We start from the raw sequence: 17,389 nt of genomic DNA, 5'->3' as shown, positions 1-17,389 counted from the left end.
ACTAGGAAGCAATCGATATCAATATAAATTGTAAGGATATGTAGGAATTTAGCACCCACCCCCCTCCTAGAAGAATGAAATATTTTAGAAAATATTAAAAAGGGCAGAATATATTTCCCTGGATGAGAAACAAAATGTTTTCAAGGGAAAAAATCAAGTAAGTCTAGTTGCCTTTTGAGAAAACATCTTTGGGACAGCCATGACCTTGTTGATTGGGAATTTCTAGAGCAGGGGTGTCAAACTCAAGGCCAGGAGACGGAATCGCCCACGGATGCTTCGGCCAAAGAAGTTGTAGAAAAAATGCTTTTAAAAGTTAAAAAAAAGTTGGCTACACCCACCCAGTCACATTACCCCTCCACCAAGCCACGCCCACAGAACCGGTAGTAACAAATTTTACATTTCACCCCTGAGTGAGGATGACTGGGCTTGGTTATGGGGTATCCCAACCTGATACTGAAGCACCAGGTTATGTTCGGTTTTAAGGTTTTATGATAGTTGTGGTTGTGTGGGATTTGTTGTGGTTGTGAGCAGCCTAGAGTTGTGCTTTAGGATGGGCAACTACACAGATGTTTAAATAATTAAAAACTCCAAAATATCTGGAGAGGTGGAAAAAAATTGCTCTTTTAAAAGACCAACAATTCTGGAGACCAGATGAAATGAGTCTGCTAGCAAAACGGATCATAAGAAGCTTCTTTAGGGCTATCTTCTTTGCACAATATTTTGGCCAGTCAGAATAGAATAGAATAGAATAGAATAGAACAGAACAGAACAGAATAGAATTCTTTATTGGCCAAGTGTGATTGGACACACAAGGAATTTGTCCTTGGTGCCTATGCTCTCAGTGTACATAAAAAGAGAAGATACATTCATTAAGAATTATAAGGTACAATACTTAATGATAGTCACAGGGTACAAATAAGCAATCAAATCATACTAGGAAGCAATCGATATCAATATAAATTGTAAGGATATGTAGGAATTTAGCACCCACCCCCCTCCTAGAAGAATGAAATATTTTAGAAAATATTAAAAAGGGCAGAATATATTTCCCTGGATGAGAAATGGAGAAACATGTTTTAAAGACAAAGCAGCTTCCTGACTCCCCCCCACCTTTGTCAATGGGTCAGAGGTAGAAACTCATTCTCCCCACCTTTGTCAATGGGCAATTAAGGCTTCAGCCAAGCTCACTCAATCCCCCCACCTTTGTCAATGGACCATCATTTGCAACACAATAGGACTCATCTAGCAACAGAAACTCACCACATGGCAAGGCTCAAGCAAGCTTGAGAGACAACCTACAACATTAGCTAAGACCCCTAGACCACCTGGGAGTTTGACAACCAATCAGGATACTCTTCCTGTGCCCCAGAAAGTTCAACGCTCAGAAAAAGCATAAAGCCAGGGAGCACACAGGATCTCATCCCTTTTTTCTGTTCAGGAACTCAAGCCATGTGATCCTGACCACCATTAAACCATCTTTCCAAGCAGCCTCCATGTTTCCAGTGTCTTTGTCCCCACTTGGAACTGAACCCAGATGGATATTTCTTCCAACAGATACAAGCAACAAAGTTACAGTCATACAGTCATAAGTGGGAGGAGATGGGCGATAGGAACGATGAGAAGACTAATAGTAATAGTAATGCAGCCTTAGTGATTAGTTTTGATAGTGTTGAGGGAATTATTTGCTTCAAGTGATGGTATTCGGGAAAAAACTGTCCTTGTGTCTAGTTGTTCTGGTGTGCAGTGCTCTATAGCAGGGGTTTCCAACCTTGGTCCCTTTAAGACTTGTGGACTTCAACTCCCAGAGTTCCTCAGCCAGCTTTGCTGGCTGAGGGACTCTGGGAGTTGAAGTCCACAAGTCTTAAAGGGACCAAGGTTGGAGACCCCTGCTCTATAGCATCATTTTGAGAGTAAGAGTTGAAACAATTTATGTCCAGGATGCGAGGGGTCTATTAATATTTTCACAGTCCTCTTTTTGACTCATTAGGCAGAATGAGATGGCAGCCTCAGGCAGGAGATGCAGGGGGGTGGGGGTGGGGAAGCACTGTGTACACACACTGTTGTGTGTGTGATAACACTGGTTCTGCACTCCTTACATTAGCCTCTACTCTCAAGGACAAACAAAGACACTGTACCGTCACCCATACTAAAAGAAGATTCCAAGGATGCTATCTGGTCCTTCAAAGACTTTGAACCAAAACTGCTTTATGTCTATGGAGATTCTCAGTCATCCAGGTCATAGTTGTCTCCAAGTTGTTGTTTTTTCCCCAAAAAGCAATTGGACAGGGTTTTTTTTTTCCTTAAGGAGCAGAACAGCTCTCAGCATCATTGACCCCAAGTGATCTCAACTGGCTCTCAGAGAGAGAGTTAACGACCTGATGACTGTAAAGAAAGGCAATTCTTCTGCACACCCAAACCCATCATCTTGTCAGAATCTATATTTCCATCCCCCCACCATCCAGTCTCAGTGGTCTGTATTTATCTTTCCATCCCCCCCACCATCGCAACCGATGAAGCTTCTTAGCTGAGAAGCGAAATGTCTTCTTTCTCAAGGAAGAAAGAGTCCGGTTGCTTTTAGGGGGTGAAAAAAAAACCAACTTTGAGATAAAACTGCTTTAGCATCAGCCCTTTTCAAAACAGATATTTTTCCCCCCCTTCTTCCTGTCAGGTAGAGCTGGCAGAAAATGGATCCAGCATTAACAACTAGAAGGATTTGCTAGAAAGCTACTCAAGTCAATACTATGGTTGATAAAGCTGTTTGATCTGGTTTAAGGTAATTTATGGGCTAAAGGACTGTCTGAGCTTTCTCTTGCCCAAAAAAAAAAAGTTTTGGTTTCATTCTTTCTGGACCAGGTGTGTCAAACTCAAGGCCTGAGGGCTGAATCAGGCCTGCAGGGTGCTTAGATCTGGCCCACGGGGCTGCCCTGGAAACAGAGAAGGACCGGCCTGTGGTGTCTCTGCCAGTAAAAACGGAGCACGGGAAGGCAGCACACAGATCTCCCAGGTTCTGTTTTAGGCTGTGACAGCTTCCTGCAGCCCTCTGCCAGTGAAAAAATAGTTCGGGGAGGCCGTCGCGGCCAAAACCGGAGTCCGGGCAGGCTGCACGTGGCCTCCCCGAACTCCATTTTCGCTGGCAGAGAGCTGCAGGAGGCTGTCGCGGCCGAAAACGGAGCTTCAATGAATGACATCAAGTGTCAGGCCTGGAAACCATACTAGACTTTAGGGTTCCACACGCTGCCACATTTTTCCCCTGAGGGGAAGAAGGGGGGCTGAGGGGTATGGTAACATTCTTCAAGCGGTCAAGGTCGGATGGTGTTCACATCTGCAGGAAGAGTGGCGAGAAGATATTCAAATGAACTGGGAGAACGTGGGACCATGTGACCATCAAAGGGGTCAGGGGGGTGGGACTCTTGGGGTTTGTATAACTGGGAAAAGAATCCGGAAGTTCAGTTTTGGAATTTCACTCATCGTGTGCCAGTTTCCTCATGCTAGTAAAGAACTCTGATCAAGCTGGCTATGCCCATCCCAGCCATTTCCCCCTCCTCCAGCCCCCTGAGGTCAAACACAATCCTGATGCAGCCCTCAATGAAATCGAGTTTGACACTCCTGTTCTAGACCGTTTCTCTCAAACATTAAGTGGACTTCAACTCTCAGAATTCCCCAATCTGCATGCTGCTTGGCAAATTCTGGGGGTTGAAGCCTGCAGGTCTTCAAGTTGCCAAGACTGAGAAACACTGCTCCAGAGGATTACACTAGAAGGTGCTGGAGAGATCTCAAAAGGGGATTAGAAAAGGACCTAGAGGAAAAGGCAAAGCCTATTATTTGCACATCGCATTTAACCCGATTACTAAATTAAGGTATTTTCTGGGCTTAAAAAATGCATTGAGTTATCAACTAACCAATGGGCTGTGTTACTGTAATATATGAAATCCATAGAACAGACAAAACCCCCACCTGAGTTAAAACTGAACAGATTTAGCTCATTTTGCAAATGCAGCTACTGTACTATATATTTCGGTAATTAAGCATAACATGCTACCATCCACAATGGCTATACATCAGGGGTGTCAAACTGGATTTCATTGAAGGGTTGTGTTTGATCTTGGGGGGGGAAGGCGGAGTGAGCATGGCCAGGGTGGGCGTGGCCAGCTTGACGTCACTCATGTCAGGGGCACCCGTGGTGGCCGGAGCATTCTGCCAGCGAAAACGGGCTCCCAAGCTCCATTTTCAGGTACGATGGCCTCCTGCAGCCCTCTGCCAGCGAAAACAGAGCCTTGGGGGGGGGGCACACGCGGCCATCCCTAGCTCCATTTTCGCTGGCAGAGAGCTGCATGAGGCCATCGCAGCGGAAAATAAAGCCTCCCACAGACCTCCCTAGCTCTGTTTTCGCTGGCAGAGGCGCCACAGGCCTTTGTTTTCACTGTTTCCAGGGCAGCCCCGTAGGTCAGATCTAAGCACTCTGTGGGCCGGATGCAACCCATGGGCCTTGAGTTTGACACTCCTGCTATACATGATACTGCTCTTGCAGTGCCTTTCAGTGCTATATGCTGGAAGATACAAATAGGCAGAAGCTATTTCCTAGTATCCCATTTATGGCTTTTCTAAGAGCATCTGGCTGGCCATTCCTGGAAATGTTAACCTGGAGAAATAGATGCATCATTCTCTAGAGCAGTATAAAAGGAGCTACACCCTTTAAAAAAAAAGAGAGAGATAAGATGTTTCCAAGCTGTAAGAAAATGGATAACGCTGACCTGTCTCATGACCACTATTTTACACTGTTCCTCAACCTCTGGCAACTTTAAGACACGTGGACTACAAGTCCCAGAATTTCCCAGCCAACATGCTGGCTGGGGAATTCTGGGAGTTGAAGTCCACACTTCTGAAAGTTGTCAAGGTTGAGAAACGTTGCTCTAGAAGCCAGGAAGTCAATTACTGGAGGTGATAAAAACTCTAATTCCAAAAGAGAAAGTGTGCAGCCCATTTTCTACAGGAGGAAGAGATAAGAAATAGACACTGGAAACAGCCTAATCAGAATTAAACCTTTCAGCGCTCAGCTCTCCTACTGAAATCAATGGGCTTTAACTGCTAGAAGCTGCTATGAGTCAATCCTGACTTCAGGTGACTGTCTGGACTAATACCTTTAGTTTTGTTGACAAGGTGTTTTTTTTTTCACAAGGGGTTTGCCATTGCCTGTTTCCTAGGTCTAAGAGTGAGTGACCCACATAAGGTGACTCAGCTGGCTTTGTGTTGTGGTCCGCCAGCAGCCTGCGAAGCTGGCAAAGGAGTCGGACAGTGATGAGGCTGAGGAAGAACGTGGGCCAGTCCTGGAGGCTGGGGAAGGCCCGGATGAGGGCTCTGCATCGGAGGCTGAGGTGGGCCCAGGGCCATCGAGGAGTGAGGTGCGGACTCCAGAGCCTCCGGAGACTGACAATAGTGAGACAGAGGAACAGGAGAAGCCTGTTCCTAATGCATGCATGAGAAGAGCTGCCAGAAGGCAAGAGCAGCTCAAGCAAAGAGGACGACTCGGGAGTAGGGCCAAGAGACGATTGGCCCCTCCCATATGGCTTAAAAGACCAACAACGGCATTTGTGCTCTTTGCCGGAAAACAACGTTGATAGCTTTGTCTTGTTGCCTTTGTATCGGTGTCTTCTGAACTTTTGTCAAGAAAGGCCTTTGGCAGTTTACCTAACTGGACCACGTTTGGTGATAGGACTGAGGAATTGTGTTGGGAGAATTTGTTTTAATTTAGTTTAACTATGCTGAGAATGAACTAATTCTCAGCTGTTCGAATAAAGTTTGTTTTTACACTGATTGAGTTTCCTACTACCTACTTGGGCCTGGGTCACAACACTTTGTCCCTAAGACAGGACTAGAACTCACAGTCTCCCTGTTTGTAGCCTGATGACTTAACCACTAAATTAAACCCATTCATTCATCCATCCATCCATCCATATAAAATTTTACCTGGGACTGGACAGGAAATCACCAAGAAATCCTAGGTCATGAATTAAACTGGGATTTTTTTTTTAAGGAAAAATTATAAAGTCAACGCAAGCCACCTCCAAATGGTTTCTAAGAAAACTACAAGGATGTGTCTCTATAGTCACCAGCAGTTAAGCTCAACTTGAGTGAATATTTACTTTTTTAAAATCCTTGATACAACTGCAACACAGAACTTTTAACTCTTCCATGCCAACCTTTTCCTCCGCAAGGAAAAACGGTGGAATTATGCATTTCTTTTTGGAAGAGCTATACATGCATTTTATCCAGGTGAAAAATATAATATTGCAAAAGCTTCCAGCAATAATAAAATCTCACTTCTTAAAAAAAAAAAAATCAGTGCAACGGGCAGCCCCTCCCAGCTCAACCAAGAACATCACAAATCCTGCCTTGATCTAAGCAGTGTTTCTTCTCGCTGTCCTGAAAATTTCACCTGCAAAGACATTAGCATGCTTGCCGTGGTGTAGAATTTAGAAGAAAAAGAAAATTCCGTGACATAATCAGAGTCCGCGTTAAGATGCAAGAGACATTCAAACAGATAAAGCCAGGGCGGCTTTCAGTTGGGAAACCACACTGTGAAGTAAGAAGGAGTGAGAAGGTCTGACAAGCGCAGATAATACTTCCTAAACCATTAACTTGCTGCTCTGAAGTCCCAACCCTTTAACTGCCTAATTTGATGAAAAAGGGTCTGGCTTGCCTGTTGAAGAATGGAGAGTCCTTGGTGCTCTCTGAGCTTGGTTGTTTAAGGAGGCTATGAAAATGTTCCTGATGTTCTTTCAGTTTCCCAGCCTGCATCCCAAAATTAGGATTGCCCACCAGGTTCACACTTACAACTCACACTTGCACTCATTGCCCCTTGCTTGATGTTGCAGCCAAGGAACGACATGGCACAACCTGAGTCCAAGTTACATGGAACAACATGGAACAATGTGAGTCCACATTACTCAAGAAACAGTCTCACCCTAATGGGATAGGCCTCACTTATAGGCTGGCACAAAAAGCCTGCTGAGGTCCCATCAGCTAAGGAATCTGAGTTTTCTGCCATGGCTCCTGCCCTCTGGAACCTCATACCCCTTCAAGGTGATATCTGCTCCCTAACTCTGCCAAGGTGGCTCTGGTGGCTCAACGGACTAAGTCTGTCTGTTATTAACACAGCTGCCTGCAATTACTGCAAGTTCAAGTCCCACCAGGCCCAAGGTTGACTCAGCCTTCCATCCTTTATAAGGTAGGTAAAATGAGGACCCAGATTGTTGGGGGCAATAAGTTGACTTTGTATATAATATACAAAATGGATGAAGACTATTGCTTAACATAGTGTAAGCCGCCCTGAATCTTCGGAGAAGGGAAGGGTATAAATGCAAACAAACAAACAAAAATGGTCTAGGGACTGGATTGGGTGTGTGTGTGTGCGATTTCTGAGGTGTTTTATTGGATTAAATAGAAGATCTCATTTCCATCTGTTGCATGTTGGCTAATTCTTCATCTTACGTTATACTTACTGTTTTAATCTTTCGTAATGCTGCTTTTAATAAATTATAAACTGCCCAGAGTAATCTGACTGTGTTGGACGGCATATAAATTTAATAAATAAAATAATAAATGAACTCAATGATAGTTATTATTGGCATTGGTTGCACAGTCAGTCAGATTATTATTAACCCTATCTATACGGCCGCCCATCTCACAAGAAATTGCTCTGGGCAGCGTGCAACAACCAATGAGCATCATAAATATGAAAAAACGTTCATTATGAAAAAAGGGAAAAAAGCCACTATAAAAAATTAATACATACAAATCAGGGGTGGTATTCACTTTTCTTCGCTACCTGTTCACAAATATGAGCGCATGCGCTTCGCACGCTCACTTCGCTCGCACACGCCACTTCCATTAATGCGCAGGGCCTTCCGCACATGCACAGAGCATCAAAAACGGGATGTGATGATGTCCAGGCGGGCGGAGCCTCCTGCATCCAGTTCGTATGAACCGGCTAGAACTGGCTGAATACCACCATTGATACAAATCCAGAGTAAAAAACAAAAATCAATGACAATGAAGCCATTTAAGAATAGCTCTGGCTCCTTGTCTCCTTGCACAACCGTTGAGAGGGCTGAAAGAAAAATATTCACGTACTCCCATATATTCCTCATCTTACAACCATTGAACCATTCAAAGCTACAACGGCACTGAAAAAAGCGAGTTATGACTGCCACATGATCCTATTTGTCTGGCTGCTTACAGCTGTTCAAATGATGATCTTAGCGGAACAACCACTTACTAACCTATGAAATCTATTTCCACATGTGGGAGAGTGTGATGGAACCATTTGATAGAGGGACTTTGCAGGTTAAACTTTCCCAACCATGGGAAGATAGAGCCAATTCTCCCTCATCCAACAGCATTGACCAGATGGATTACACTACACACACACACAGTCTTCATGTCTGAATCAGCTGTCATTTGTCATCTGGGCTGGGAAGTGGCTCACCAGGCTAATGCAGCCTGTTATTAACACACAGCTGCCTGCAGTTACAATTACTGCAGGCTCGAGTCCCACCAGGCCCAAGGTTGACTCAGCCTTCCATCCTTTATAAGGTAGGTAAAATGAGGACCCAGATTGTTGGGGGGGCAATAAGTTGACTTTGTATATAAATATACAAATAGGATGAGACTATTGCCTTACACAACGTAAGCCGCCCTGAGTCTTCGAAGAAGGGTGGGATATAAATTCAAATAAAAAATAAAAATTTTTAAAAAATTTAAAAAAATCTCCAAAATTGGTATAGGCTACTTGTACAGAGTGACTTGGAGCTGTTCCTTCTTATCAACTGGTCCATATTCAAGGGAGGAACAGACTAGCTGTTGGGTGTAACCAATGGCACTCTCTTTGTTTAACTCTACAGGGTGTGTATATGTTTGTGTGTGTAAACCACAGCCAAATGGGAACCTTGTTAATCACACAGAGGCATATGCAGACATCAACATTCCTAATGAGAACCACCTCACATTTTATTGATTAGGGGACTGGGGGCTAAAACATATGAAGAACGGTTGTAGGAACTGGGTATGTCTAGTTTAATGAAAAGGAGGACTAGGGGAGACATGATAGCAGTGTTCCAATATCTCAGGGGCTGCCACAAAGAAGAGGGAATCAAACTATTCTCCAAAGCACCTGAGGGCAGAACAAGAAGCAATGAGTGGAAACTAATCACGGAGAGAAGCAACTTAGAACTAAGGAGAAATTTCCTGACAGTTAGAACAATGAATCAGTGGAACAACTTGCCTCCAGAAGTTGTGACTGCAACAACACTGGAAGTTTTTAAGAAGATGTTGGATAACCATTTGTCTGAAGTGATGTAGGGTTTCCTGCCTAAGCAGGGGTTGGACTAGAAGACCTCCAAGATCCCTTCCATCTATTCTATTCTATTCTGTTCTGTTCTGTTAAGAAGAGATGCCTTAAACCTATCTTTTTCATAAAATATTCTGAGGGAAATACTTTGGATATTTTTTTCTTAATCACACTTCCCTAGGGAAAGCTGTCCTTTCTGCCAGATCTTCTCACTGCACCAACACTTGGAGCATCCTGGGTGTGTGATGTAATCACTAGGTCACCAACAGAGTTCTCATTGGCACAGGTGAGAGGAAAGAAGTAAAAATTCTAATGGTTGACCTCTTTACAAATAGCTGGAACATGTTCTTCCTTCTGGAAAAATTCAACGTTTTATTTCCTTATCCACATATTGGTTGGATTATTCTGAAGGATCGCATAACTCTAAGAACATACAATGATTACTACAGATCTTTTATGAAAGATACTGAGCAGGGGAGGGATGGTATTTACTAACACACTGCAAATCATTTTACACTACATCTAAGGTGAGCAAGGTCGTAGGGAAGCCACACTTTAACAGCGTTTTAGCAAGCAGCTGTTGCTGCTGGAAAACTAAATTAGGAATTTGTCAGCCATGTCTTTGCAGGGCACCGAACAATGAAAGCAGTAAGCTTTACTTATTTGGGGCAGGTATCATGGAGTTTGTGATACAAGTGTGATGCTTTCATTAAAATGACAAAAGCACTCAGAGCTTCAGGGAACTTGTAATCATGGTACAAATTTAACCAACTAGTTTAGATGATCTCAAGAAAATGCTAGAAACTCTGTATTACAAGAGTAAATGCCAGCATACTTTTAAATACTCTGAAAAATCTCCCTCTCTTGTTGTTTTTTGGTTGTTATATGTAAATTGCTTCAGGAGATGGATGGATGGATAGATACATACATAGATAGATAGATAGATAATGGATGGATGGATGGAAGACCGATAGATAAACAGGAAAGCAGGCAGGCAGATAGACGGATGAATGGATAAAATAAATAAATGAGAGAGAGAGAGAGAAATAGATAATAGAAGGATAATAGACAGATAGATAGGCAGACAGATAGACAGACAGACAATAAAATAACCTTCACTGGAGCAAAGATAAAGCCACACTTGAGTTTGATTGTGTGGCTCTAACAAGATTGCTCGGGTTACATGACGAAAATGTGAGAAAATGTGACTTGCTCTTCTAGGTAAGAGCTCCCCTATGAGAAGATAAGAGATCTCCCAAATCCAATTTAACTGTAAATAAATCAATAAATAATTTCAAGGCGAGGGACTAAACCTTCCAATTCAACTCCAACCTAATTTAATTTTAAAAGCAACTCTGCATTATTACACTTCACTGAAACCCGTCCGTAAGGGTATCCAACCGCTATTCAGATTTCTGAACAGATTTTCCCATAGCAGCAGCTACAACAAGGAAAAAGAATAAAAATCTGAAATACCAGACTCAGGAGACATTTCATTCAGCAACTTCACCATGCCTTCCCCCTGGGTCTCGGTCCATTTCTTAATAGGTGATCCACCCCCGATCCGCCTGTACTGTTCTTGGATTTTTGGAGTACGTCGCTTTGCAATAAAAGGTCCTAATTTACTGAAATGCATAAAATAGATAGGGTTAATAACCATACATTTTACCTTCTTCCCCCTTGATGGGTTAAAAATAAAATTTAATGCTAAACACACAGACACACTTAAGAGTGCTAATATATTGCTACTGTGCTACAGCAAGAAGTCTTCTGTCAAAGAAGTCTCTGAAGAATCACACCACTAAAAGATGGACTTTTAAACATAAATCTATTTGCATATTATAATCATTATTCCTTGTGACAATACCTTTAGCACCATCAATAACATCTACCTATCTCAGTTCCATGGGAAGGACTGGATAGAATAGAATAGAATAGAATTCTTTATTGATTGGACACACAAGGAATTTGCCTTGGTGCATATGCTCTCAGTGTACATAAAAGAAAAAGTACGTTCATCAAGAATCATAAGGTACAACACTTAATGATAGTCATAGTGTACAAATGAGCAATCAGGAAACAATATCAATATAAATCGTAAGAATACAAGCATTAAAGTTTCAGTCATACAGTCATAAGTGGAAGGAGATGGGTGATGGGAATGATGAGAAGATTAATAGTAGTGCAGATTTAGTAAATAGTTTGATTAAGGCGGATAAAAATGTCACATCCAGTCTAAACATCTGGCTGACCAACTGCGCAATAATAGGACTTCCTCAATATCTAGAAAAATTGAATTTATCAGACCTGAACACTCTAATTTTACAAAAAAAAACCAAAAAAAACCCACCCTGCTTGGAACTGCCCATATTCTTAAATGGTCTTTTAATATTTCTTAGGTTTTTGGTTAGGATTTGACTCATTAAGTCTCCACCAGTCTTAGAATGTCAATCTAACTGTACATTACCCATACAAAAATTAGGTTAATATTAGATTATAGCAGGTAAAAACTATTATGGGATTTCCGAATACAAGTCTTGACTCATCACACACCAGATTTAAGTGTGGCTGGGAAAAAAGGAAATGTGGATAATTGAGGTAACAATTCTAGGAAATAGAAGAATAGAGGAGAAAGAATTGAAGAATTCCAAGTATCAAGACCTGAAAATTGAAATCGAAAGATTATAGCATGAACTGGCCATGATGGTCCCATGGGTGCCATACCAAAAAATCTTGGACAGCACATAGAAAATCTATGCACTGTGCATTCCTTCTGTCCATTACCAAAGGCCACAACTGCTTGGATCCTTATATATATTATACCAATCCACTACATCTTAGGTTCTTAGGAAGGTTCTTTGTGTATAAAAGTCAATACCATCTAAAAAACTGGCAGCTGTGACGTCATGTGTTTGTGTATATAATAATAATAATAACAATAACAATAACAATAATAATAATAATAATAATAATAATAATAGACAAAAAGGTGAAATCCAGTCTAAGCATTTGACTGATTGTATGACCAACTATAATGATAATAGGATGTAGCAATTCCTGAATATTTTGCATCCTGGGCTTACCCAGAAGCTGTAACTCTTTCACTTTGCAAGGGCTGACATAATCTGAAGAATGATTAATGGCTTCTATTACATTTATATTAATGCACAGTATGTGATTAAGAAACTGAAAGTAGGCAAGTAGGTGCAACTGGACAAAGAAAAAATATGCACATGAGCACTCATCCATTTCTTTAGATATAAATGTCAATAAGTGGAACAACTTGCCTGCAGAAGTTGTGAATGCTCCAACACTCGAAATTTTTAAGAAAATGTTGGATAGCCATTTGTCTGAAATGGTGTAGGGTTTCCTGCCTGGGCAGGGGGTTGGACTAGAAGACCTCCAAGGTCCCTTCCAACTCTGTTATTATGAGAAATGTATTCTCCCTTTTCCCTATGGTGCTCTCTGGATATTTTGCTAATCCCCAGGTAATGGCAAAGAATTCTGCAAGCCTCAGGGTGGAAAAAGATGACCTACTAAATTATCCTGCTAGCTTAGCAAAGTAGTTAAAATGCACTCCACATGCATGAGAGGGCTTGGAAGAACCGATGAAGCTACAGGAATGCAAAGAAGGGTCTTTTAGGAAAACAAATTAATTATACTCATTTTGTGCAATTAAACGAGTTCTTAAGCCTCTCTCTGAAGTTCATTAGGATAATTAGTAGCTGAAGGATTTTCTTACTTTTGCACCGGAAGTGTCATTAGATCTCTATCAAGAAAAAGTCTTTGCAGGAACTCATGGACATCTTCTAAGGTCTCTGGGCCCCCCATATTTAACATTAGGATCCCTGTTTTAGGTTTCCTGTGGAGAAGAAAAAAAGAGAGAATAAAATGCCATTCATGCACCATTTAAAATGATAATGTATAATTATATATTACAAAATTATAATTTATAATAAATTATAAAATATAATTCCATAAAGTCCGATTTTACTTTTGGTAACTGTAGAGCTGTGTTTCTTAACTTCAGCTACTTTAAGACATGTGGAATGGACTACAATTCCCACAATTCCATAGCTGGGCACGTCGTAAAATCATTGAGGTTGAGAAACACTACTATAGAGTCACATTCCTATAATTTTAGGGCCACGATTTTGAAGTGGGTTTCTAATTGCCTTCTTGTAGGACTTTTCTCCTAAAGGTCTTATTTACTTATTTGTATATTAAATTTAGATGCCACCATCTCATTACCAAGCAAATCTGGTCCGCTTACAACATCATAAAATAACTATATAAAACACAACTTTTTTTGTGGTCAACCAGTCAAGGTAAAATTATGGCACCTAACTGGGTACACCTTTTGTGGATAATCATGTAAGATTGTTTTTGTCTTTGGTTTTTTCCTAGGTATTCCAGGGTAATTTTGATATACCCCTGGGGGGGAAACTACAATGGCTGAATGGGGAAAGAGAACATACAACATAGAATCAGAGGGCTGGAAGGAACCTTAGAGGTCTTCTAGTCCAACTGCCTGCTCAAGCATAAGACCCCATACCATCCAGTTGGTCAGAGTTCGAAAGAATATTATTTTATTTATTTATTTAATTTATTAATTAAACTTTTATACCGCCCTTCTCCCGAAGGACTCAGGGCGGTGTACAGCCTTCATTTAAAACAGTTAATATACATATTAAAATAACAATTAAAAAACTTATTCAATAAAAGGCCGAAATTAAAACCGTCCAATTGACCATATAAAATACCCAGTAAAATTATCATTAAAAATTTAAAATTTAAAATTTAGAATTTAAAAATCAGGCCACTCCCGCTTGTATAAATAAATAAGTTTTCAGTTCCCGGCGAAAGGTCTGAAGGTCAGGCAATTGGCGTAAACCGGGGGGGAAGTTCGTTCCAGAGGGTAGGTGCTCCCACAGAGAAGGACCTTCCCCTGGGGGCCGCCAGCCGACACTGCTTGGCGGACGGGACCCTGAGAAGACTCTCTCTGTGAGAGCGTACGGGTCGGTGGGAGGCATGTGGAAACAGCAGAAAGAATAAAATCTGGCACTTCCTATATCTGTCCATTTCACCTGCCCTTACCAGGTACCTGAAGTCTATTAACATGGACTCTCCTGGCTGAGGAAAAAATGTGTGTGTGTGCTTATATTATCCAATCAAAGCACAAAATGGATAGTAGCTACCACACAGGTTGTCCTGAACTTACAACCACATATGGGGTCAGAATTTCCATTGCTAAGAAGGAGGTCCCACCACGTTTTTACAACTTTTGCCACGTTTGTTAAGCAAATCACCGCAATTGTTAAGGAAACCACACGGTTGTTAAGTGAATCCACCTTCCCCAGTTGACTTTGCTTGTCGGAAGCTGGTTGGGAAGGCTGCAAATGGTGATCACATGACCTCAAGAATGCTACAGCTGTTGTACATACATGTAGGTTGCCAAGTGCCGGAATTTTGTTCACATGACTGTTGGGAAGCTGCATTAAGTGTGAGGACTGGTGTAAATCATTTTTTTTTGTGTGTGTGCCATATAAATAGTTGTAAGTTGAGGACTACCTGCCCTTGACAATGCCTGCAACTTTTAAAAAAGTATTAGAAGTTTAATTTTCTTATCACCCACTTGTTCCCTTGCCTTTCAGGAAATCAGTAAGTCAGATACCTTTAAGATAAAAAGTTAATGAAAAAAGAAAACAAATATTTTAATCTCATTTATGGCATAAAGACAACAAAATAGTTATGAATGTGCAGCAATTAATGTGCAGTTCTGGGAAAATATCAATCCTTTGACCTAGGGGTAAAATGCTCCCGGTTCGGACCGGATTGCGTAATCCGGTAGCGATAGGGACTGGGAGTTCAGAGAACTGGTAGCAAAAATCCCTGCCCCCCCCCAGCCCACGCCTCGCTGTTCCTCTTCTCTGTCCCTGAAGCTCTCGGTGGTGATATAGCTGCAAACGGCCTTAAATGACTGCCGCGGCGCTTCAAAGGGCCGCACTACAGCTGATCAGCGGTGTAGGTGGCTAGTAGACTGGTGCCTCTATTTTTAAAGAAGGTAGACCAGTGCGCTCCCAAGTTTTGTATACTTTGTTTATTATTTTTATTATTTATTATTATTGGCCATGCCCATTCAGTCACCTGACCACCAAGCCACGCCCACCAATTAAGCCACGCCCACAGAACTGGTAGGGAAAATTTTTAGATTTCACCCCTGCTTTGGCCACTAACCTTACAGTATTTGTGTCTCACAGATTAAAAATACCATGAAAAGCTGATTCCAGGGAATAATTCTAGAAACAATAAAAAGTGAATTCTTTTAAATGACCTCTGTTAAATAAATTTCTTCAAACCACACTTTTCTCTTTTAGCAGAAACAGGCAGGTCTTCAAAATCTTTCGTCCTAAGTAAAAAGGAAATTGACTATAGCTTTATCCTGGGTTTATCAAATCCCCAAGATAAAAAAAAAGCCCGAGATACTCTTCTGCATCAAATGTCAAAGCAAGTAACAGGGTAATCTTACACTCAAAACTTAATTCTTCTAAGTTCACTGGGACCTATTCTCAAATATGCTCACAGCAAGAGATTAGAATAAAAAGCACATGGAGTATTTGATCTCTCTGAGCTTGTTTTTGGCAGATGTTTCATTACCTAACTAGGTAATATCATCTGTGCAGGTGAAGGTAGAAACTACATCCACCCCACTAAAACTAGCAAGGCAAGCCATTGTATATAAACATCCAGCCAACCCTCCTCTCATTGATTACCTAGTTGGATAATGAAGTATCTGCAAGAAAACAACCAGGCTTCGGGAGCACCAAGGACTACATAGTTCAACCCTGATCTACAAGTATTCTCTTCTATTGAAATAAAAAACATATTATTGTGGCTCAACAGGCTAATGCAGTCTGTTATTAACACAGCTGCCTGCAATTACAATTACTTCAGGTTCGAGTCCCACTAGGCCCAAGGTTGACTCAGCCATCCATCCTTTATAAGGTAGGTAAAATGAGGACCCAGATTGTTGGGGGGGAGCAATACAAGTTGACTTTGTATATAATATACAAATGGATGAGACTATTGCCTTACACAATGTAAGCCGCCTTGAGTCTTCGGAGAAGGGTGGGATATAAATTCAAATTAAAAAAAAATATTAAAAGCTTTGCAGCAAGTTTTCTCTGCATGAAAAATTCCAGCTACAGGAACTGCAGCTTTGAGACAAACCAAAACCTATAAATTAATGAATAGATCACCGAAATGAACAGATTTTCTTCGTCCTTTTTACCAGTTTGCTCATTCTCAGTCAACTGTGGCTGCTTTAGCACCCCTTAAATGCCAGGTGAAAAGTACTATATACCTATCCATTCAATTACACCGGTGTGCCTTACCTCTTTTCAGGTTGAATCTGTGGCTTTGCTTTTTGTACAGCGGCTGTTGACTGCCATCTCCAATGCAACTGGACCCTTGTCTGATTCCAGCTATTCCTTTTTGCAACTAAAGGGAAGACGAGAGACCAAGCTAAGCAATTGACTTCCTATAATTTTACTTCATGTTTAGAAACATATTTTGATCATCTAAAGCAACGAGCTCCATCCAACCTTCCGCAACGTTAAGACCTGTGGACTCCAATTCCCAGAATTCCCCAGCCAGCCAGCACTGTTGGTTGTGAATTTGATTGTGAATGTAATAACAGCAGCCAGAATTGTATTTGCAAGGAATTGGAAAAATGAGAAATTGCCATTGCAGGATGAAATTATAAAGAAAATTATGGACTGTCCAGAAATGAGTAAATTGACGTTTGAAATTAGAGAACAGGAAGACAAGCAATTTTATAAAGTATGGGACTTATTTTACCAATGGTTAGAAGGGAAATTATGATAAAGAAAGGCACAGTTTTTAATAGGTTAAAAATTATTGAACGATATAATTGTCTCAAAATGATGGACAAAGTAGGGTAATAAGATAAAATATTGTTCCAGAAGGAACATTAGAGATTGATTAACCAAAATATTTGATTATAATTGGATGATAAAATGG

The 17,389-nt window shown here is 41.2% G+C and overlaps 1 protein-coding gene across 3 annotated transcripts in view; it reads right to left on the bottom strand.

Annotated features, from left to right (window-relative positions):
• Positions 1 to 17,389, bottom strand: part of FECH (ferrochelatase) — a 38,728-nt gene that overhangs the window by 19,470 nt on the left and 1,869 nt on the right. For 2 of the 3 annotated variants that reach the window (XM_058170492.1, XM_058170493.1), the window contains exons 2-4: positions 16,741 to 16,846; positions 13,089 to 13,208; positions 10,823 to 10,971 (exon numbers count right to left, since the gene is read on the bottom strand). In XM_058170492.1, coding sequence (XP_058026475.1) covers positions 10,823 to 10,971; positions 13,089 to 13,208; positions 16,741 to 16,846 — 375 coding nt within the window. Of the gene's footprint in view, positions 1 to 10,822; positions 10,972 to 13,088; positions 13,209 to 14,981; positions 15,021 to 16,740; positions 16,847 to 17,389 lie in introns of all 3 variants that reach the window. The other variant, XM_058170494.1, reaches the window with a different exon arrangement.

Source organism: Ahaetulla prasina, chromosome 2, assembly GCF_028640845.1.
Source record: "Ahaetulla prasina isolate Xishuangbanna chromosome 2, ASM2864084v1, whole genome shotgun sequence".
Lineage (NCBI taxonomy): Eukaryota > Metazoa > Chordata > Lepidosauria > Squamata > Colubridae > Ahaetulla > Ahaetulla prasina.
Note: the sequence above shows the minus strand (reverse complement) of the source record. Positions and strands in the feature narration are given on the sequence as shown.